At 40.2% G+C, this 23,423-nt stretch overlaps 2 protein-coding genes across 2 annotated transcripts; one reads left to right on the top strand and one right to left on the bottom strand.

The window, feature by feature from the left end:
* Positions 1 to 3,230: 3,230 nt before the first annotated feature.
* On the bottom strand, positions 3,231 to 12,568 carry LOC5503244. The gene is made up of 2 exons (XM_001624299.3): positions 12,091 to 12,568; positions 3,231 to 6,038 (listed from the first exon to the last, which is right to left on the bottom strand). Exons 1-2 carry the CDS (start codon positions 12,144 to 12,146, stop codon positions 4,886 to 4,888), a joined length of 1,209 nt encoding a protein of 402 aa, XP_001624349.2. The 5' UTR covers positions 12,147 to 12,568; the 3' UTR covers positions 3,231 to 4,885.
* LOC116610932 lies at positions 6,334 to 11,043 on the top strand. Its single transcript, XM_032371607.2, has one exon. The coding sequence runs from the start codon at positions 6,445 to 6,447 to the stop codon at positions 7,117 to 7,119; it is 675 nt and encodes a 224-aa protein (XP_032227498.1). The 5' UTR covers positions 6,334 to 6,444; the 3' UTR covers positions 7,120 to 11,043.
* Positions 12,569 to 23,423: the final 10,855 nt, after the last annotated feature.

Here is a 23,423-nt window from a genome sequence, read left to right as displayed (position 1 = left end):
AGAAGATATTTGCGAGGGTGGCATGATATAGAAACATCAAGAAGATATTTGCGGGGGGGCATGATATAGAAACATCAAGACGATATTTGCGGGGGACATGATATAAAAACATCAAGACGATACTTTCTGGGGGGGCATGATATAGATACATCAAGACGATATTTGCGGGGGACATGATATAGAAACATCAAGAAGATATTTGCGGGCGGGGCATGATATCGAAACATCAAGAAGATATTTGCGAGGGTGGCATGATATAGAAACATCAAGACGATATTTGCGGGGGACATGATATAAAAACATCAAGACGATACTTTCTGGGGGGACATGATATAGAAACATCAAGACGATATTTGCGGGGGGGGGGCATGATATAGAAACATCAAGACGATATTTGCGGGGGGGCATGATATAGAAACATCAAGAAGATATTTGCGAGGGTGGTATGATATAGAAACATCAAGAAGATATTTGCGGGGGGGCATGATATAGAAACATCAAGACGATATTTGCGGGGGACATGATATAAAAACATCAAGACGATACTTTCTGGGGGGACATGATATAGAAACATCAAGACGATATTTGCGGGGGGGGGCATGATATAGAAACATCTAGACGATATTTGCGGGGGGGCATGATATAGAAACATCAAGAAGATATTTGCGGGGGGGCATGATATAGAAACATCAAGACGATATTTGCGGGGGACATGATATAAAAACATCAAGACGATACTTTCTGGGGGGACATGATATAGAAACATCAAGACGATATTTGCGGGGGGGGCATGATATAGAAACATCAAGACGATATTTGCGGGGGGGCATGATATAGAAACATCAAGAAGATATTTGCGAGGGTGGCATGATATAGAAACATCAAGAAGATATTTGCGGGGGGGGCATGATATAGAAACATCAAGACGATATTTGCGGGGGACATGATATAAAAACATCAAGACGATACTTTCTGGGGGGGCATGATATAGATACATCAAGACGATATTTGCGGGGGACATGATATAGAAACATCAAGAAGATATTTGCGGGCGGGGCATGATATCGAAACATCAAGAAGATATTTGCGAGGGTGGCATGATATAGAAACATCAAGAAGATATTTGCGGGGGGGCATGATATAGAAACATCAAGACGATATTTTCGGGGGACATGATATAAAAACATCAAGACGATACTTTCTGGGGGGACATGATATAGAAACATCAAGACGATATTTGCGGGGGGGGGGGCATGATATAGAAACATCAAGACGATATTTGCGGGGGGGCATGATATAGAAACATCAAGAAGATATTTGCGAGGGTGGCATGATATAGAAACATCAAGAAGATATTTGCGGGGGGGCATGATATAGAAACATCAAGACGATATTTGCGGGGGACATGATATAAAAACATCAAGACGATACTTTCTGGGGGGACATGATATAGAAACATCAAGACGATATTTGCGGGGGGGGGGCATGATATAGAAACATCTAGACGATATTTGCGGGGGGGCATGATATAGAAACATCAAGAAGATATTTGCGGGGGGGCATGATATAGAAACATCAAGACGATATTTGCGGGGGACATGATATAAAAACATCAAGACGATACTTTCTGGGGGGACATGATATAGAAACATCAAGACGATATTTGCGGGGGGGGCATGATATAGAAACATCAAGACGATATTTGCGGGGGGGGCATGATATAGAAACATCAAGAAGATATTTGCGAGGGTGGCATGATATAGAAACATCAAGAAGATATTTGCGGGGGGCATGATATAGAAACATCAAGACGATATCTGCGGGGGACATGATATAAAAACATCAAGACGATACTTTCTGGGGGGACATGATATAGAAACATCAAGACGATATTTGCGGGGGGGGCATGATATAGAAACATCAAGAAGATATTTGCGGGGGGGGGCATGATATAGAAACACCAAGAAGATGAAACTTGCTACGCGAGTTTCGTGTTACTTTGGGTGAAAGTCATGGTAGATGTCTATCCAGTTTTTTAATAAACTTTGATCTTTCAGAAAAATGAGTTATCTCACCATGGTACGGATGGAGATGAATTAGAAATAGCACTTTTAGTTTTGATTAAGGCTGTGAGTTTACTTGAAACTTGAAATTGCATAGATTTCTTTCACCAAAATTTGTAAGTAAACAGGAAGATTGTAAGTTGTTGTTTTTTACCGAACTTTTAATATTTTGAATTCCTTCAGTATGCGCGAGCAATACCTTAAGTGCTCAAATAGGCGCCTGCGCTTAGAGGATAATATGAATAAGCAGGGGTGGCCTAGTGTGTTAGCGCGTCGGCCTCTCATCGCTGTGTGCCAGGTTCGAATCCTGGCTTAAACTGGGGATTTTTTCCGGGTTCCTGCCTTGATTCGAATTTGTGTCACAAGTGAGTTGAAGTTATTCTCCCGTGTTTCCCATCTTCTCGGATAAGGACACTAAACCGGAGGTCCCGTCTCTTCAAGCTGCCTTAACCTGAACCGAAGGGACGTAAAAGAACCACTGGGGACGCAATAAACCCTCTGGCAATGACCACCCCCAGCTTACAATGCTTACGAGCCATATGTGTATTCGGTTAATATGCCACCCTCGATTAACAAGGATTATATATTGTTTGGGGATTAATTTGTTGTGTAGCAAAGACAAAAAGCATATAATCTTAGTACTTAGCCTACACAGCTCATCATTAAAGAAAGTAAGAGAAAGGATGGACATCGTGTTGGGAATTGTGGAGGAGGTAGCCTAAGTCGAGAGGGGGTGTAACTGTCCCACTTCTGTTATTTGATCACAGACAACCCGATTCCAAGTTTTTTTTCTCTTTTCTATGCTTTCGATGAAGATAATCTACTACAATAGATGACGAGGGTCATGCTATATTTGGGCGAGCCGACGGAAACCTCAAACAGACAAGAGACAAAAGCATCTATTAGATACCATCCGTTCTAAATTATCAGGCAAATCCTCAATGAAACTAACAATTGACACACAGCTTTTACAATTCTTGAAATATCTTTTTCCATTAAACATCATCGCTCTCCATTAAACATCATCGGAGATTGTTACGCAATCAACCGGAAGTAAAATTGGTGACAGCCGCTTGAAAGACTGGTTGCGAATTTCGCATATAAGAAGGGAATAAAGTCTAAGACTACAACAGTACTGTTAGGTCTATAATGACAGACAAAGCATACTTCAAAAGTCAAAAAAGATTTATTCGTGCTAGGGTAGAGTCGTACTAGAGTAGGGTCGTGCTAGAGTAGAGTCTTGCAAGGGTACAGTCTTGCTAGAGTAGTGTCTTGCTAGGGTAGAGTCGTGCTAGGGTAGAGTCCTGCTAGAGTAGAGTCTTGCAAGGGTAGAGTCCTACTAGAGTAGGGTCCTGCTAGGGTAGAGTCTTGCTAGGGTAGAGTCTTGCTAGGGTAGAGTCCTGCTAGGTTAGAGTCTTGTTAGGATAGAGTCGTGCTAGAGTAGAGTCCTGCTAGGGTAGAGTCTTGCTAGGGTAGAGTCCTGCTAGGGTAGAGTCTTGTTAGGGTAGAGTCCTGCTAGGGTAGAGTCTTGCTAGGGTAGAGTCCTGCTAGGGTAGAGTCCTGCTAGGGTAGAGTCTTGCTAGAGTAGAGTCCTGCTAGGGTAGAGTCTTTTTAGGGTAGAGTCGTGCTAAAGTAGAGTCGTGCTAGGGTAGAGTCTTGCTAGGGTAGAGTCTTGCTAGGGTAGAGTCTTGTTAGGGTAGAGTCGTGCTAAAGTAGAGTCTTGCTAGGGTAGAGTCCTGCTAGGGTAGAGTCTTGTTAGGGTAGAGTCTTGCTAGGGTAGAGTCCTGCTAGGGTAGAGTCCTGCTAAAGTAGAGTCTTGTTAGGGTAGAGTCCTGCTAGGGTAGAGTCTTGTTAGGGTAGAGTCTTGCTAGGGTAGAGTCTTGCTAGAGTAGAGTCTTGCTAGAGTAGAGTCTTGCTAGGGTAGAGTCCTGCTAGGGTAGAGTCCTGCTAGGGTAGAGTCCTGCTAGGGTAGAGTCTTGTTAGGGTAGAGTCTTGCTAGGGTAGAGTCCTGCTAAAGTAGAGTCTTGTTAGGGTAGAGTCCTGCTAGGGTAGAGTCTTGTTAGGGTAGAGTCTTGCTAGGGTAGAGTCTTGCTAGAGTAGAGTCTTGCTAGAGTAGAGTCTTGCTAGGGTAGAGTCCTGCTAGGGTAGAGTCTTGTTAGGGTAGAGTCCTGCTAGGGTAGAGTCCTGCTAGGGTAGAGTCTTGTTAGGGTAGAGTCTTGTTAGGATAGAGTCGTGCTAGAGTAGAGTCGTGCTAGGGTAGAGTCTTGTTAGGGTAGAGTCTTGCTAGGGTAGAGTCTTGCTAGGGTAGAGTCCTGCTAGGGTAGAGTCTTGCTAGAGTAGAGTCTTGCTAGAGTAGAGTCTTGCTAGGGTAGAGTCCTGCTAGGGTAGAGTCCTGCTAGGGTAGAGTCTTGCAAGGGTAGAGTCTTGCTAGAGTAGAGTCTTGCTAGAGTAGAGTCTTGCTAGGGTAGAGTGCTGCTAGGGTAGAGTCGTGCTAGGGTAGAGTCCTGCTAGAGTAGAGTCCTGCTAGGGTAGAGTCTTGCTAGGGTAGAGTCTTGCTAGAGTAGAGTCCTGCTAGAGTAGAGTCCTGCTAGGGTAGAGTCTTGCTAGGGTAGAGTCTTGCTAGGGTAGAGTCTTGCTAGAGTAGAGTCTTGCTAGGGTAGAGTCCTGCTAGGGTAGAGTCCTGCTAGGGTAGAGTTGTCAAAAATGAATATTGAAAACTCTCATCATTTATAAAAATAACACTCTTTTCCTTCTATTATTTGATACATTAAAAATCGAATTTTCCAAGGGTTCCTATCAGATGTGACGTTATGAATGGTATTCTAACGAACGGGACGCAATAAGCAGCGCCTAAAGAATGCCAAGCAGCAGTGTCTCACTTGGCGCATGCGCACTAGATAGATGAGTGGGTTAATAGTGGAGTTAATGTAGACCACAGTCATCCCGACATCGCTGCAAAACTTGAACACCTCGTTATAGCCAAATATGAAATACACGGTTGGCATGACAACCAGGTACGTAGTATAACTAGCGAAGAGGAGAGCGATTAGGAGGACCATGGTCCTAGACACCTTCTCGTACTTGTAAAGGTTTATCTTGGGTGTCCTTGTGTAGTTCATAGTATCGGGAGGGGCTTGGCCGCTTTTGCCCCACTGGTCATCACACTTGGGCTGGTTCTTGATGATAATCACGTTTTCTACTTTCTCCTCGCTAAATTGACTATTCTGAGGCCTGCTGTGATAATGCACCTTATAAGACCCAGTTTTCCACGGGTGGATTTTCGCCCAGTTTATCTTGATATCGGAATGTGTGTACACGTATCCAAGATTAGCTCGTCCAGCACTGCTAGACGAAGTCTGGTCATCTTGACCGTCTATTTCCTGGTCCTGACCACCAGCCGCCTCTGTGTTACCAGGCGTCACTAGGTGTCTAGGCATCACTTGGTTGCTAGCCATAACTTGGTTGCTGCGCTTCACTTGGTTGCTAGGCTCCACTTGATCTCTAGGCGTTACTTGGTTGTTAGGCAAATCCAAGTTGCCATGGGTTACTTGGTTGTTAGGCAGGGTCAAATAACTAGTCGCGCTCTGGTTACTGTGTACCTCTATGTTGCTCGGCGTTTCTTGGTTGCCATGAGTCAGGTTGCTTGGCGTGAGACGGTTGCTAGGTAACTCTAGGTAAGTAGAACTGTTGAACTGAACTGGGGCACCTGGTTGCTGTTTGCCCGCGTCTTCTAAGCGTTTTACAAAGTCCGCACGCTCTCTCGCCCTGGCCCTCCTCTTGAGGTTACGAAGGGTGTGGTAACACTTCCAGTAAGACGCAATCATGGCAAGAAGGAGACTGGATACAATTGACAGTAGGACGGTACTAAATACGTACACCGATATCAGCGGTATGATGGCGCCCAGGCACACAGAGATGACCCAGAGCACGAGGATGATCTTGACACTACGAGCTCGGGTAACTACAGAGGAGTACCTACAGGACAGAGAAGGAAGTGGTTTACATATGACGCATCACTACGAGCACAATGATAAGTAAGTCTCTCAGTCACTTCGCGGCACATAGTGTATTAAAGCGTCATGACTAGAAAAGGCTTTGCGCACCGTGAGTAATTGAGCCTTTGCGGACCGTGAGTAATTGAGCGTTGCGCACCGTGAGCAATTGAGCCTTGCGCCCCGTGAGTGATTGAGCCTTTGCGCATCGTGAGTAATTGAGCCTTGCGCACCGTGAGCAATTGAGCCTTGCGCCCCTTGAGTGATTGAGCCTTAACGCACCCTTAACATGGCGGCATTAGCGTGAAGACGCGTTTTTATAGGGCTGTCCGCCAACTCATGCCTCTTGCGAAGGAGCGCTAGAATAGTTTGCAAACAGAAGTGTTTTAATGAACAAGCGTAAGGAACGAGGATCCAGTAGCTCTAGCGCTTCAACGGTATCGCCCCAGCCAAAAAAGTTTATGGAAGTATTTGAGAAGGAAACAATGGCGGAGAACGGGGAAGTTAAAAAGTCTACTGAAAAGCAGCCAGTGACGCTTGAGTCAATCTGGTTAGTCCTTTTAGAAGTTCAAGCAAACACCCAAGGTTTAAAAGAAGAAGTTGGGGATTTGAAGAGAGCATTTAGTGTGCAGGAAGAGCAAATAAGGGATTTGGAGAAGAAGAGTGTGGCGCTAGACACGAGGGTTTCCACTGTCGGGAAACGTTTTGTCCGAGTTGAGGAAAACGCGGCGAAAGAAGAATACATAGAAAAGTTGGAGGTTATGCTAGATTCATTGGAACAATATACCAGGAAGAACTCGATTGAAATAGCGGGGGTGCCGAGTGGCACTTTTTCATGCGAAGAAGTCGTAATAAATATGGCAAGAATGTTGAAGGTGGATATCAAGACGGAGGATATTGAAATTTCACATCGGCTAAAGAAGAGGAAGCAAGAAGAGTTCAGTCCTATTATCGCTAAGTTAATTTGTCACAAGAAAAAAGCAGCGTTCTTAAAAGCTAGAAAAGGCCTTAAAGATGTGCGGTACTGGGATGTGGATCTCGTCGGGCTGGAGAAACCAGCGTGAATTGATGCGAAGCTTTATGGGCGCATATTTATAAATGAAAATCTAACGCCAGCGAGAAGAAGGATCTTGGGGAGAGCATTGGCTATGAGGAAGAAGAAGATGCTGTTCAGTGCTTGGTCGCTAGACGGAAAGATTTTCATCAAGAGGTCAGAACAAGGGATGGTTGAAAAAGTCGAGTCTCTGCAAGCCCTGGACGCAGCTTGAGAACTTGAGAACGGTACAAAATGCATAATTACTGTAAGTAATTATTTTGTTGTAAAGTCGTAAGGAACTGTGAGACTCGTTAATCTTTCTGTTCTTCATTAACGGAAAAGTTTGAAAATGGGTCAGGGACGCTCGAAGGAAAGTTTTAGTGCATTATTGCAAAGCTAGGGCAGTTTTAAGGACGGTGCAAAATGTATGATTACTGTAATTAATTTTGCTTTGCTCAGTCAAGCTGAAAGGAACTGCCAAAAACTAGCTATTCCTTTGTAGTGGCAGCGTAAAATTAGAATTTGAATTTGAGACTATGGTTGGGGAAGTTAAAAAATTTTCTAAAAATATTTAACGCGGTATGAGTCTGGCAAGGCTCAGTCGGCTGTGGGATCCATGGGTCTGAGCCTTTTGATGAATGCAATTTATTTAATTGTATTCATTCGGCTATTTATATCTGTATGTATTGTGATTGTGAAATGTTTTGTTTTGTCGCGTACTCTATGTTGTATCCCTTGGCTAGAAAAAAATAATGCGCAATATTATCTTTTTAGATAATGGGTAATGATTTCGAGTTTAAAATACTTTCTCTTAATGTTCGGGGTCTAGGTGAATATAAAAAATGTCGGAAAATGCTTCATTGGATTAATGGACACGGGGGTGACAGTGGCGTTTCGTTTTTACAGGAAACGCATAGCACAAAAGGAGTTGAAAATAATTGGAAAAATAGATATAGGGGGGAAATAGCTTTCGCGCATGGAAATTCCAAGAGTAGAGGTGTAGCTATTTTATTTGGGCGTAAACTCAATTACCAATTACAGGATACTATTGCAGGTCCTAATGGGAGGTTTCTGATTATTCTTGTAAAATTCAAAATGGAGACTTCCTACTTATTAATTCTTATGCTCCGAACGATGAAGCATCACAGGTCTTGTTGTTTAAGGAAATTCAAATTGAACTTCAGTCGCAAGCGTATACAGGCTCGCCTAATATTGTGTGGGGAGGTGATTTTAATTTTGTTTTTGACTTGGAGTTGGAAGCAGTTTTTGGTAATCCTAAGCTGAAACACCCTTCAATTGCAGCGGTTGAAACAATGTTGGATGAATATAACTTATGTGATATTTGGAGACTTCGAAATCCAACAATTAAGCGAGAGTGGAGAGGCTCGGCACAGGGAAAACGAAGTTCCCGGGGAAATTATATTCATCGTAGAATTGATTATTTGTTTGGCTCTGATGACCTCCAATCATATATTGACAGGTGCGATATTATCTCTCGACGGATCATTCGGCGTTTAACGTAGAATTTAAGGCTGACGGTAAAGTTAGAAGAGGGTCATCTTTTTGTAAATTTAATAATTCCTTATTAGAAAACAGTAGTTACGTAAATGAGTTAACAAAATGCATAGATATTTGGAAACAAGAGTTAGTTGAAGAAGGAATTAATAATTCGCAATTAAAGTGGGAGGTTATGAAATACAAGATAAGGAAATTTAGTATTAGTTTTTCGAAAACATTGGCGCGTAAACGACGGGAAAATTACAGGGAATTAGAAGAGTAGTTAAAAGTTATTGAAAACATAGTTGGGTGGACTGAAAATGATGAATTATCAAAAAGGCATGAACTAGCATTGCGTAATTTGGATGAGTTGTGTAATTACATTACAGAAGGTTTAGCTATCCGGTCGAAAGCTGAATGACACCAGTTAGGGGAAAAAACACAAAGTATTTTTTGTCCTTGGAGAGACGCAACAAATCTAAAACTCATATTAAAAAAAATTGTGGAGGATGGTAAGGAAATTTCAGGGCAGGCAGATATTCTTCAAAATCTTCAGAGTTATTTCAGCAGGCTATATGAAAGGAAAAGTGTAAAAACAGAGGAGGAGTGCCTTGCGTTTTTGTCGGAACTAAACATACCGCGACTTCAGGCACCACATAGGGATAAATGCGAAGGCCTTCTATCGGTGACTGAATGTTTTAATAGCTTGAACCAGATGTGTGCGTCGAAAACTCCGGGTGTCGATGGACTAAGGAAAGAATTTTATATCGCGTTTTGGTCTGCCTTAGGTACAGATTTGGTCAAATCTCTTAATCATGGTTTTACACAAGGCCGTCTAAGTACAACCCAGCGGCAGATGATAGTAACATTGTTGGAGAAACCAAATAAGGACACAAGGTCTCTTAATGCTTGGCGCCCTATAAGCCTGATAAACGTTGATTCTAAAATATGCAGCAAAGTACTATGCAATCGTTTGGTAGGACTCTTCCGTCCTTGATTCACACTGATCAGGCAGCATTTGTTAAAGGTAGAACGATAGACGAACCAATTAGAATTATAGAAGATGTGATGAATTATGTAAAAAATAGAAATGAATCGTACATAATGTTTGCAGCCGATTTTGAAAAGGCTTTTGATTCTATAGAACACTCACTCTTTTATCTATGCAACCTTGAGACAGTTTGGTTTTGGCGAGAATTTTATTAGGTGGATTCAAGTTCTTTTAACAGATAACGTTAGCTCCATTTTGAATAACGGTCACGCTACTACCTTCTTCCAGCTAGGCAGAGGAACAAAACAGGGAGATCCACCGTATTTATTTATCTTAGTGTTGGAGGTGTTAGCAATTATGGTTAGGTCATCTCCGGAGGTAAAAGGCCTGAAAATCGGAAAGTCTGAAATAAAAATGACGATGTTTGCGGATGATACAACTTTATTTTTGAAAGATATGAATTCTTTAGAAAAATTGTTAGAGCTTCTAAGGATTTTTCAATCTTATTCGTCGCTTAAAACTAATCTAACAAAATCTGAAGCAGGATGGCTGGGCGCAAAAAATAAAGATAGGAAAAGGCAAGGCATAAAATGGGTAGATCTTCACCACAAAGGTATTACAATTTTAGGGATTTATTTTTCATATAATGAGAGACTGTATGATGAAAATAACTTTAAGCGTAATTTTGAGAGATTTAAATCTGTGTTAGCAGTTTGGAAGTTGCGGACATTAAGACTCTATGGAAGAATCCATGTGTTGAAAAGTTTACCGCTTTCTAAGTTGTATTATGTGTGCTCCAAATTAAGTGTTAGGGGAGATTTTATTAAGCAGGTGGATACAGCCCTGAAAGACTTTATATGGAATGCGAAAAAACCTAAAGTGAAATACACAACAATTATAGGTGAATATGATGATGGTGGCTTGAGAGCTCCTGATTTCTTTGCATCAATTAGAGCTAGTCGTGTTACTTTTGCTTTAAAGTTGCCAAATGAGGAGGAGAGAACATATTAGGTTTTACCAAGATACCTTTTAAAAATAATTGGAGGTGTGGGAACTATACGCGACAATTTTGATATAAATCGTCTTCCGGACGATATATCCGGTTATTATAAGGAGGTGTTTGGAATATGGGCCGAGCTTTTTTCAAACCCAATAAATGATTCGGATTTAGAGGATGAAGTGCTGTGGAATAACAAGCATATTAAAATTGGGGGGAAGTCTGTTTTCTTTAGATCCTTTTATGAATGTGGCATCCGCACAGTAAGAGATTTTTGCAATGAGGTGGGTCGTTTTGAGTGGTAGATATGTTTGAAGAAAGGTGTCCCAGGTACAGGGTATTTTAACTGGTTATCTTTATGTAACGCTATTCCAAAAGTATGGAAAGATAAGTTGAGAGATAATCCTGGCTTGGTAGGACAGTCTAAACCAGCAGCACGTTTGTTACGGTTAGGTAATGAGAGATACGAAATAGGAGAATTTAAGGCTAAACAGGTATATAATCATATAGTAAGAATGAAGTTTAAACCGCCAACTGCACAGTTAAACATTCTCCAAAGAATAGGAGGCTCTCCTGAGTCCATCGATTGGAGACAAGTTTATCGTAGAATTTATACCATAGCTAGAGACACCTATTCAAGGTCTTTTCAATATAAAATTCTTAACAATTGCCTTTTTATGAACAAAGATCTGTTTCGGTTTGGACTAGTGGATAGTCCTTCGTGCTCTTATTGTTTTTCCCATTTAGAAACTGTTGACCACATCTTTATTGAGTGTACTAAGACAAGAAATTTATACCTAGACATCCAAAAATGGTTAAGTGCCTTCAAGGTGCAACTCCCACATCTATGTATTAAAGATATAATACTAGGTGTGGAAAATGAAAACGCAGCGGTGAACTCCGTGATCCTAAATTATAAACTCCTGGTTTATAAAAGGGGGGAATCACACAAATTGCCAAACTTATACTCATTTCAACTATTCCTCAGAGACATAGAGAAAGTATGTGTTTGTGTGTGTAAAAAATGATGAAACGAAATAAAAAGTTTTAAAATACAAAAAAAAGAGCCTTAACGCACTGTGAGTAATTGTTCCTTTGCATGCCGTGAAAAAATTTTAGCCTTTGCGCGCCATTGGTAAACAGAGTGTGTCGGGAGAGAGTCCGGCTTTCTATTCTGTTTATTATTTCCTACTTGCCACCAACTTCCGTTCACTTGCGTCTCGTTTGGGCACCTATTGCAAGGTAGCAGACGTTGCGACAAATGGATTCAGCTAACTAGATTTTTTAGATACACCTACTTCAAATAAGACTGCACTAAGAGAACCATGTGCCCGCAGTGCGTTATTTGTATCAAATTCATTATTCGTCTGAAAAGTTGTACCATTCTTGTTCATGTGCGTATTAACATTCACATGGATTTCAAAGACCAGCCACTTGAAACAGGCTACGACAAATCGATCCTCCAAGTGTAACTTTATTTAAAATAGGTGTATCGTATATATCAAAATCCATACCTAGTGTTAAGATGGAGGGCGAGGAATCGCTCCGCACTGATCATGCCCGCCATCATGACCGAGACCAATATCAACACGTTGTTAAAACTCGCCAATTGCGCCACACTGCAGTACAGGGAAACATTGGCCTGAATCTCCGCCACCCTGAAATGACAGAAAGAGTTTTATCACCGCACTCACGAAAAAAGGCAAATTATTCAACGCTTTTGTCTGGAATCTTCCACTCAAAAGTCACCGGACTTCTTAGTGCATTTTAGCCAATCTGCTGAGCCTTGGAGAGGTGATCTGTTACGGGTTGCTCTGTTAATAAAACGTGCTCTGTCCTGGGTCGCTCTGTTACGTAAAGTGCTTGAGCTGTAAGGGCTTATTGACACAAGCAAACAAAGCAGAGGCGGGGGACGAGTCGTAAGATGCTTACCGCGCGTTTGTACATCAGCGCGAGAGATACCTATAAAGAAATAATAAATCTAATAGGAACAGCTAGTTGCTGCATTACGAGAGCGCAGATTCAGACAACTCATGTCTGACCAAGGATCACAGCTAAGATCGAGATTGTTGGTTAGATGAGAAATGAAAACCGGAGAACCCGGAGAAAAAGCAAAGGCGAGACCAACTAACTCAACTCACGTCGGAACCGGGAATCGAACCCGGGACCCAGTGGTGAGAGGTACAGGCACTACAGAGCGACGCTCTGCCAACTGCGCCACCTGGCCCCCATGTAAGTAGAGAGTAAAGTGAGACGGACCCTATTTCGCGTTCACCACCGTCGTACCTGAGTATTATGAACCTCGGTTGAAGCACGGCACCGACCAAAAGATCACTGACAGCCATGCTGCAAATGAGCAGGAAAGAAGGTGATCGTAGGCTTTTGGAGAAAAGGATGGCGACTATCACTAGAAGGTTGAGGGAGGTCGCGGGCACGGCGAATATAGTGTTGATGGTGGATGTTACGTAACCAGAGGTAGTCACCCAGCTTGTTGGACTGTACTTGTCGGCGAAGTACTTCTGCAGATAGTCGGGGCAAAGGTCGGTGTTGTTCATGTTTTTTAAGTTATAAAGGAAGCGACTTCTTCAAGGCCCAATACAGAAAGTAGCAGAAGTGCCACACTTCTTCAAGGCCGAATCAAGATACGGTAGAAGTGCATTTGATTAAGTTGAAATCTTGTCATAGACACGAAAAAACTGTTACAAATTTCTGCAGAATTTTGAACCGAGACGGACAGGGTACTGAATACCCAAATCAAGTCATCTTCGCTGTATATAACAAGTTTGTTGAAGTTTAGAGGCTCCCTTTTTAAAGAACTCCACTCGCCTGAATGATCTTATAAAGATAATGAATTTCCTAGGAGTTCTTTTATTTCGCCCACTGTGTCATTGTGTGGCTGTGCAATTATTGTGAAGAGGGGCTCTTTCGCAATGGGTAATTGCCTTTTCCTAACTGCCTTTTGCTATACCGGCGTGTCATTAGTGGCTTCGGCAGGCTTTTCCGTACTCTAGCCGGCAGGATATTTATCGAGCCTATTTGTAATGCCGTGCACACCTGTCCCGTTGTTTACTGGATTGACGAGTATCGAATTATTAAAATGGGGCTGGACGTGTCTTTATTAGAAAAACAATTCTCACGTCTTCGCTCAATAACAATCGCTTCGTGAATCATATCTAATTATATCCTACATATATATCTTCGGGAGAATTTGTGAATAAAAACAAAAAGCAAGCCCAAATTGTCGTGATCGTGAACCAGAAGAATAAATACAATACACCAAAAACTGTTATTCTACTCTGCCAAATTTTCGTCTTTTATAAGACTTCTTTAGATGTTCAAGAGAATTTGTGAATAAAGTCAATATGAGCTACTTTTTGTGATATCATTTTTTGATCCAGAAATGTTTATGGAAAATTATAAAGAAAACTAGCATATTTGTATAATTATATCCGCATCTGTCTTTGAGCCAAACACTCCGTTTATCATTCATATAATCGAGTGGGCAAACGGTCTCATTTTTTTTTTAATTATTGGTTCCAAAACAAGGAGTATTTAGGAAATACCACACCAGGGCATGCGCCTTCACAATGCCGGTTATCACTTTTTAATGGTTTTTAACAGAATACGCATTCTTGAAATAATTATATTTGTGTACTTGCTTTTATAAAACATATGATGAAATTTTTGACATTTATAAGAGCTTATTTACCCATGCACCCCTTGCCGTTGTAAAAAAGATGCTCGATAATTATGATGGAGCTTCAATGGTACGCGCGCTGTCATTGGCTGATACTGAGCAAAGGAAAAAAAGAATGAGCCATTGTTATCGGAGGAGAAAACTGCATCGAAATAACTGCAGAAGAAGCCACTGTGTAGGAATGTGTAAATGCAACAAAGATATATTATTTTAGAAAATCAAATTTGCCTCAAATTGTGTGACTAAAGGATAAAGGCTACTAAAGGAGATCCTTAGAAGAAAGGCCCTTGAATTGGTGTCTATTTTCAGCTATAAATTCATTTAGTACTTGTGTGTGTGTGTCGACGGGTTCTTTGCTTGGTAGAAGAAAGTTTGCAGTTTACCATTTTATATAAACTTAACAAAATAAAGCGAACACAACCACAGGCGAAAAACAGAAGGCGACAAAAAATCACTGCCAAGGTGAGTCTTGTACGACAATTTGTATTGCGAATATGACAGTTGTTTTTCTTTTATTGTTGTGTTTTTATAATGCTCGATTGTTCGTGTTTTTTTCCAAACCAAACGCTAAAACACCGTACCAGCTTTAGTTTGACGTCAAGATTGACTCATTAACCCATTGACTCCCGGCAATTTTTAAGGTGAATTTACAAAAAAAAACAGACTAAAAACAGATACTCCCCCTATTTTGAGATTTTTACAGCCCGTCAAAGTCAAACACCGCTTTACCTAGTCAGCGGTATCCTAGCTTTACCTGGATGAGAAAATAATTTTCTAATGAATCACCACAGCTCTCCTAAATGCTGTCTTTTTTTAAAACCAAATTGATTCCAAAATTGTTTACACTGCTATTCTGGGCCTGTATGGCCTCTATGACCTGGAATTGATTTGTTTGGCTTCATGAAAAGACTTATTATTATTAAAAATAACAATCCAAAATGCAACCCCTCTATTGTCAATTTATTTGCTTATGTTGTCTGTATCTTGCATCTCATGTTTTTCTATTCAAATAGTTGTGGAAAATTAGTAATATTATAAATGGTATGATAACAATAATGTTTTGAAAAAAAAATTGTTTCCACTTTATTTATTTAGGTAAATCCAACCAGGGACTACCTGAGGGTCATGATTGACACTAAAGGCTGGAAGGAATGACAATAGGCAATTGTCTTAAAGATAACAGTAGGGGAGATCTTACTTTGACACAGCAGTATAAGTGTGATAGGGTTTTTTTTAGAGCAAGATACTTGTTCTCCATGATAAATCTGTAAAGAAAACAGTTTTCTATCAATCTTAAGATAATGGGGAAGGGGAAATGTTAGGAAAGTGATCAGTCAAGTTATTGCATTACTGATAATTTTTTTTCTTCCCATTACTTCCTCTTTTCTCTCTCTGTTGACTATTTTTGTATGGAATTGACGTTCTTTGCTGTTTCCCCTCTGTACGCTAAATAAATTAATGAATAAGTTTGGTTTGAAATTGACATTTTCATTTAGCACTTTCGGTAATGTATCAAATATTTTTTTTTAGAATTTGCTTTCCAAGTCAATTTGTTCTCCTCAATTGCACTTAATTTTGGAGTAGCACTAGCATGTGTGGATCCAGGGTTTCTATAAAACAGCAGGCCACCTTGCTAAAGGGTGATGCACCAATATGTTATGCATGACGGGAGGTATATTTGTGGAATTTAATTTCTTGGGGATGGATGATCACCAGTAAGTGATTGAAACTTCTGTAAGCCACCTGAAGTGTATCTAACTATATCATTCTATCTTTTGAATGCTGTTTCATCCATTATTTGTTCTTTTCAAGGGCGAAGCTTGTTGGGATGTAGCTTTTTGATACAAATGTGCATCAATGGAGCTTCTATGAAGGGAAGGGGTTTTTAGAGCAAGGTACTTGTGATTTTTCAATAATAAATCTGTAAAGAAAACAGTTTTATATTAATGATAATAGGGAAAGAGAAAAATGTTAGGAAAGTGCTCAGTCAAGCTATTATTGCATTATTGTTATATTTTAAGTAGTCACATTTTTTCAACTTGAGTGTCATTTCTTCCTTTTTCCACTCCCCATTGACTTTTTGTTTATTTGTTTATTTATTCCTCTCTCCCCCCAACATAGGTCAATGTTTGGTTTGAAATAAGAAATTGTAATTAAGCGCTTTCAGTACTTTCAGTAATAGATGCTTTTAGGATTATTGCTTCCACTGCATTCATTTTTGAGTAGCTTCAGTATGGGTGGATCCAGGATTTCTAAAAAAAAGGTGCACCAATATGTAATGCATGATAGAAGGTAGACAGGAGGTATGTATTAGCTTATATTTTTGGAGTTTGATTTCAAAACACTCTTCTGAATAATCAGTTGGGGTACATGAAAACTACAGTATGGCATCTAAATCTTTGTAGTGCTGTTACATCCTTGTTATATTCTTCACAAGGTCAAAGCTTTTTGAAATGCTGTTTTGATAAAAATATATACATAGTGGAACTTCTTTGAAGGGAAATAAGAATTGACCATTAGACTCTTGAAAAATATTTTCTGTCAACTAAGACACCTTGAACTTTGACAGCCTTTTTCACTCCAAGGTTAGTATTTGTTAAATTTCATACTGCATATTTTATATTAATTGAATGAGTGCTTGCTTGATCCATTACTTGTAATAATAATTACAATGGCAGTAAAAAAATGATGTTTCCAGTCTCATTAAAACACTGGACACTTAGATCCCCATAAAACTACCTCTATCAGTCAACACAGGTGTTAAATGCTGGCTCCGCCTTTAGGCAGTGCCTAACTATATATATTAGCTCGCGACCAGGCATACTTCAAGATGGCGTTTTTCAGTGGGGATAGGCCGGGTGACCGGACAAGTTAAGGTTTTTGAAATACTGAGATTTCCCAATGATGATGGATTGCTGTTTTATCATATGGCGATGAGAACGTTTTTGGGATAAGAAGGGGCACGCAGACAGATTTGTCCTGTTCGCGGAATCGAGTGTTATATGAAGGTTGCTCGTCGTATGGGGGTTGACTTGACAAGAGGGCATTTGTTCCGTCCGACTACATCTGACCTGGGTATCCGTGATACCGCGTCATCGTCAGCAGCAGCTGAGTCACGCTTGAAGGGATACTGAAAGGAAATGAAGGTTGACGCCGGTGATACTCTTACATGGGTTCGGCGCTGGTTGTGCGATTACATTGGCGCTGACAGGAGCTGATCTCAAGGAGATAAGGGATCATGTGGGTTGGCCGCGTAGACACACTGCCCTGTACTATATGCAATTGGCGAAAGTCTTAAATCCCCTCGGGGCATCCTCTAAACTTGCAAACGTCAATGAAAGACGGATACAAAAGTGGCAGGACATTAATCAAATCAAACGTTTCTTGTGTGCGTTCCCTTCAGGTAATACTGGGAAACGCCTCCTTGATACGGAGTAATAACGTTCCGGTCGCTTATTTAGGTTTGGGGGAAGAAAGGTTAGAATATTAAAAGGGTTGGATGAGTATGATAAAGCGTTGTCATGAATGCGCGCAATGCACTTACTGGCTTCGATGGATTTCCTGTTAAAGATATTAAGGTTTGGGAAGTAGGGAACCCATCGACATGTGTTAAGTCAGTGGGAGTGCACATATATAGTGCACGGACTGTCGGGAGCCAAATTTATCCCAATCTTAATACGATGCGACAATGGATGCAGTGTAGAATAGGTTACTATTCCTTGTATCGTTTTATTGCCGCTAAAACTATACATGGAAAAATTGTTGTTGCTAATACGATAACTTTTTTCAAGACGTTAACATAACGTTTTGCATTATTTTTTGAATAAACAACCCTTCGCTTTAAAAGAAAAATAGAAAAGCAAAAACTACTTCTGAATCCGTGTTAGTGTGGACGACCCCTAAGACCCGAACTGTGGATCGAGGGATTCGTATTCATGCGCGCTAACCGACGGCCATCAAGACACAAGGGAACCTTCGAAAACAGTATGGTATTTTTTGGTACCTGTTGTAATCGGAGCATCGTGTCGAAAATTCGTAAAAAGACGGAACTCGATTGGAAAAAACAGAGACCTTAGAATGATTCAATAAATCTACAATTTTGACACAATATGTAAAGTTGTAAACAAGCTTTTTATGTAAGATCTAAACAAGCTTTTTCTTAAGGTTATTCCCTTGAATTGCACTGCGCATCACTTCTGCCCATATGGGCGCGCGCTGTTTGTTAGAATTTTCCGGTATTAAGTGCGCGCGCGCCACAGTTGTACAAGAAAACAAAGCAAAAGGCGCGCTTTTTTTTACTTAAAATCGCTTTGACAGAAAAACGATGTCGGTTACCCCCATTTTTATTTGCTCAAATAGTGAAATATATACGGAATAATGATATACTGAAAGAAGAAAAAAGTTGGGTTTAGAAGTTTGTTTATTTTCTCTTAAAAGCCGTAAAATATTCCAAAATGGCGCTTTTTACCGTATAAATAGTGGCGAAAACAGTGTCTTTTAGTGCGATCTCTTAAACGTGATTTGTTTGGAACGTTAGCTACTACGGGTTATTGTTTGGGAGATCGTATTTTGGTAGCTTGACAAACAGAACTTAATTAATATCCTTTCAACCCACGGTGTGTAGCTGGTCCAGGCTTTATTTTATTAACTATTTCCCCCACCACAATCAAATGCTTGACCTCCTCCCAATCCACTTCTTTTGCAGCACACCAAAAATATTGGTGATAGTAGTAGTATTTATAGTGCCAAGGATATTATTTACCAAAAGCACAATTGGAGGTTGCGAGCTCTAACTGTGTAGCTAAATTTGATAGACAACTGAAACTGAACATATATTTTCTTTTTACATTTCTACAATAAAATAATCAGGTCTAACATTAATGTGCCTGGTATTTTACTCAGTTCTTTTGTTGAGTACAGCTTTGAAGAGACCTCAGCAGATGTTTGCTGGAGAGCCTAACATTTTAGTCGCTTTTTAACACTTTTACTTAGTTCAAGTACTATGATTAATATAAAATGCAACTACAAATCTTTGCGAATACAAGTATTGTAATACATTATCCTTCTTCTGCTTCAGTCTGTACTTGCAACACAGTTCAGAAAACGTTAACCTTTCAAAAACCCAAGACAAAGTTTTCAACCTCGCACATTTGCCAGTAAATAAGAAACAAATTCTCAACTGATTTAGCTGAATGATACTTTGTTTTATTAACAAAACTGTGTATAAATGAGTAAGTCAAGGTCGTTCTTACCTAAGTTTAACCCATTTACAGCCCGTCAAAGTCAAACACAGCTGCACCTAGTCAGCGGTATCCAAGCTTTCCAACAGTGCTTCGCGGTCCCCACTTTTAATCCCTCGTCGATGTGCTGAAGCCAGCACAAGTTGATGGTTGCTTGTATTTTTCATAAAAAATACAGCTATGAGCATATTAGGAGAGTGTCTCAGGACATCATGAAGTCTTTTCGGGCATAATTGAGTGCTTTGCTTATGGATATTTGCAAGCAAAGGTGGATTCATGATGATTTTTTCTTGTTTGGCTTTGCCCGGATGAGAAAATAATTTTCTAATGAATCACCACAGCTTTCCTAAATGCTGTCTTTTCTGAAACCAAATTGATTCCAAAATTGTTTACACTGCTATTCTGGGTCTGTATGACCTGGAATTGATTCGTTTGGCTTCGGGGTGAAAAGACTTCTAAAAACCATCTGACTTTGGGGAGAGGAGTGTTGACTGGCCCTCCTCTCGTGAATTTTCCCCTGGATCTCCCAGAATGCTTTGCAATACGTAAAGATATTTTCGTGGTTGTACAATCCTTCAAGGAATGGACATTGTGTTTTGAGGCCAAGGAAATGTATCTGGAGGATCAGAATAAAGGTATCTATTTGTGTCTTGAGCTGTGTTTGCTGATCTCTTTCCCTTGTGTGGCATTTTGAGCGTTTTATTGAGAGGGGTGATTCTGCTTTTCTCTCCTTGTTCGATTTGAGATTTGTCAAAGAACATGTGCTATTATTTGGCTTAAGAGTAGATGCCAACACCTTGGTTGGATGCATATCTGCAAGACCATTTATCCCTTAGACTGATGCCTGAGTATCTTCATCTTGTTCTGTTTATTTTGAATTTATGAATTTTTTGGGTTGTGGGTACTTCCCAAAACCGGCACAGGCCGGTTGAGGGGTCAATGTGTTTACCAACACACCCTAAAAATCATGCTTGCCTCACTGCCTGAGAACAATGCCTTTTTCGCAAGCTTAGGTGCATACAACAGTGTAGTCAAATTCTGCTTGATATACAAACAAGCCTCCTTTAAGTTATGGCTGATATTCTAACAGATAATTCTTATGTTAAAACCATTAGGGAAACCACAGGGAGCCCAAATTCTATAAAAATATTTGTCTTTATAAATTCAAAGCAGCAGTGTCAACCCACTTTTGGTACTTTTCCTGTATATTCACCGTCAAAGTAATCTTATCACAAAACCTCGCCTGAATCTGATGTTTTCTTGGGCATTTTTTTTCTAAAAAAGCTATGCATATCATCCCTATCAATAAGTCCAGTCATGTCCAATTAAAAAAATTCTATTTTCTAGGTTAAAGATATTCACTTGCTAGAAATGGCATATATGTGATCCAATCCACTGGTGTAGTCTAAAAAGGTCTAGTTATTTTGATTAAAATCTAGGGTTGGTTGATTAACCCATTGACTCCTGGCTTTTTTGGAGCTGAATTTACAAAAAAAAAGACTGAAAACAGATACCTCCCCCCCTATTCTGAGTTTTATACAGCCCGTCAAAGTCAAACACAGCTGCACCTAGTCAGCGGTATCCAAGCTTTCCAACAGTGCTTTGCGGTCCCCACTTTTAATCCCTCGTCGATGTGCTGAAGCCAGCACAAGTTGATGGTTGCTTGTATTTTTCATAAAAAATACAGCTATGAGCATATTAGGAGAGTGTCTCAGGACATCATGAAGTCTTTTCGGGCATAATTGAGTGCTTTGCTTATGGATATGTGCAAGCAAAGGTGGATTCATGATGATTTTTTCTTGTTTGGCTTTGCCCGGATGAGAAAATAATTTTCTAATGAATCACCACAGCTCTCCTAAATGCTGTCTTTTCTGAAACCAAATTGATTCCAAAATTGTTTACACTGCTATTCTGGGTCTGTATGACCTGGAATTGATTCGTTTGGCTTCGGGGTGAAAAGACTTCTAAAAAACCATCTGACTTTGGGGAGAGGAGTGTTGACTGGCCCTCCCCTCGTGAATTTTCCCCTGGATCTCCCAGAATGCTTTGCAATACGTAAAGATATTTTCGTGGTTGTACAATCCTTCAAGGAATGGACATTGTGTTTTGAGGCCAAGGAAATGTATCTGGAGGATCAGAATAAAGGTATCTATTTGTGTCTTGAGCTGTGTTTGCTGATCTCTTTCCCTTGTGTGGAATTTTGAGCGTTTTATTGAGAGGGGTGATTCTGCTTTTCTCTCCTTGTTCGATTTGAGATTTGTCAAAGAACCTGTGCTATTATTTGGCTTAAGAGTAGATGCCAACACCTTGGTTGGATGCATATCTGCAAGACCATTTATCCCTTAGACTGATGCCTGAGTATCTTCATCTTGTTCTGTTTATTTTGAATTTATGAATTTTTTGGGTTGTGGGTACTTCCCAAAGCCGGCACAGGCCGGTTGAGGGGTCAATGTGTTTACCAACACACCCTAAAAATCATGCTTGCCTCACTGCCTGAGAACAATGCCTTTTTCGCAAGCTTTGGTGCATACAACAGTGTAGTCAAATTCTGCTTGATATACAAACAAGCCTCCTTTGAGTTATGGCTGATATTCTAACAGATAATTCTTATGTTAAAACCATTAGAGAAACCACAGGGAGCCCAAATTCTATAAAAATATTTGCCTTTATAAATTCAAAGCAGCAGTGTCAACCCACTTTTGGTACTTTTCCTGTATATTCACCGTCAAAGTAATCTTATCACAAAACCTTGCCTGAATCTGATGTTTTCTTGGGCATTTTTTTTTTCTAAAAAAGCTATGCATATCATCCCTATCAATGAGTCCAGTCATGTCCAATTAAAAAAAATTCTATTTTCTAGGTTAAAGATATTCACTTGCTAGAAATGGCATATATGTGATCCAATCCACTGGTGTAGTCTAAAAAGGTCTAGTTATTTTGATTAAAATCTAGGGGTGGTTGATTAACCCATTGACTCCTGGCTTTTTTGGAGCTGAATTTACAAAGAACAGACTGAAAACAGATACCTCCCCCCCTATTCTGAGTTTTATACAGCCCGTCAAAGTCAAACACAGCTGCACCTAGTCAGCGGTATCCAAGCTTTCCAACAGTGCTTTGCGGTCCCCACTTTTAATCCCTCGTCGATGTGCTGAAGCCAGCACAAGTTGATGGTTGCTTGTATTTTTCATAAAAAATACAGCTATGAGCATATTAGGAGAGTGTCTCAGGACATCATGAAGTCTTTTCGGGCATAATTGAGTGCTTTGCTTATGGATATTTGCAAGCAAAGGTGGATTCATGATGATTATTTCTTGTTTGGCTTTGCCCGGATGAGAAAATAATTTTCTAATGAATCACCACAGCTTTCCTAAATGCTGTCTTTTCTGAAACCAAATTGATTCCAAAATTGTTTACACTGCTATTCTGGGTCTGTATGACCTGGAATTGATTCGTTTGGCTTCGGGGTGAAAAGACTTCTAAAAAACCATCTGACTTTGGGGAAAGGAGTGTTGACTGGCCCTCCCCTCGTGAATTTTCCCCTGGATCTCCCAGAATGCTTTGCAATACGTAAAGATATTTTCGTGGTTGTACAATCCTTCAAGGAATGGACATTGTGTTTTGAGGCCAAGGAAATGTATCTGGATTATCAGAATAAAGGTATCTATTTGTGTCTTGAGCTGTGTTTGCTGATCTCTCTCCCTTGTGTGGCATTTTGAGCGTTTTATTGAGAGGGGTGATTCTGCTTTTCTCTCCTTGTTCGATTTGAGATTTGTCAAAGAACCTGTGCTATTATTTGGCTTAAGAGTAGATGCCAACACCTTGGTTGGATGCATATCTGCAAGACCATTTATCCCTTAGACTGATGCCTGAGTATCTTCATCTTGTTCTGTTTATTTTGAATTTATGAATT

The sequence above is a fragment of the Nematostella vectensis genome, chromosome 14 (assembly GCF_932526225.1).
Source record: "Nematostella vectensis chromosome 14, jaNemVect1.1, whole genome shotgun sequence".
In the NCBI taxonomy this organism is placed as follows: Eukaryota; Metazoa; Cnidaria; class Anthozoa; order Actiniaria; family Edwardsiidae; genus Nematostella; species Nematostella vectensis.
Note: the sequence above shows the minus strand (reverse complement) of the source record. Positions and strands in the feature narration are given on the sequence as shown.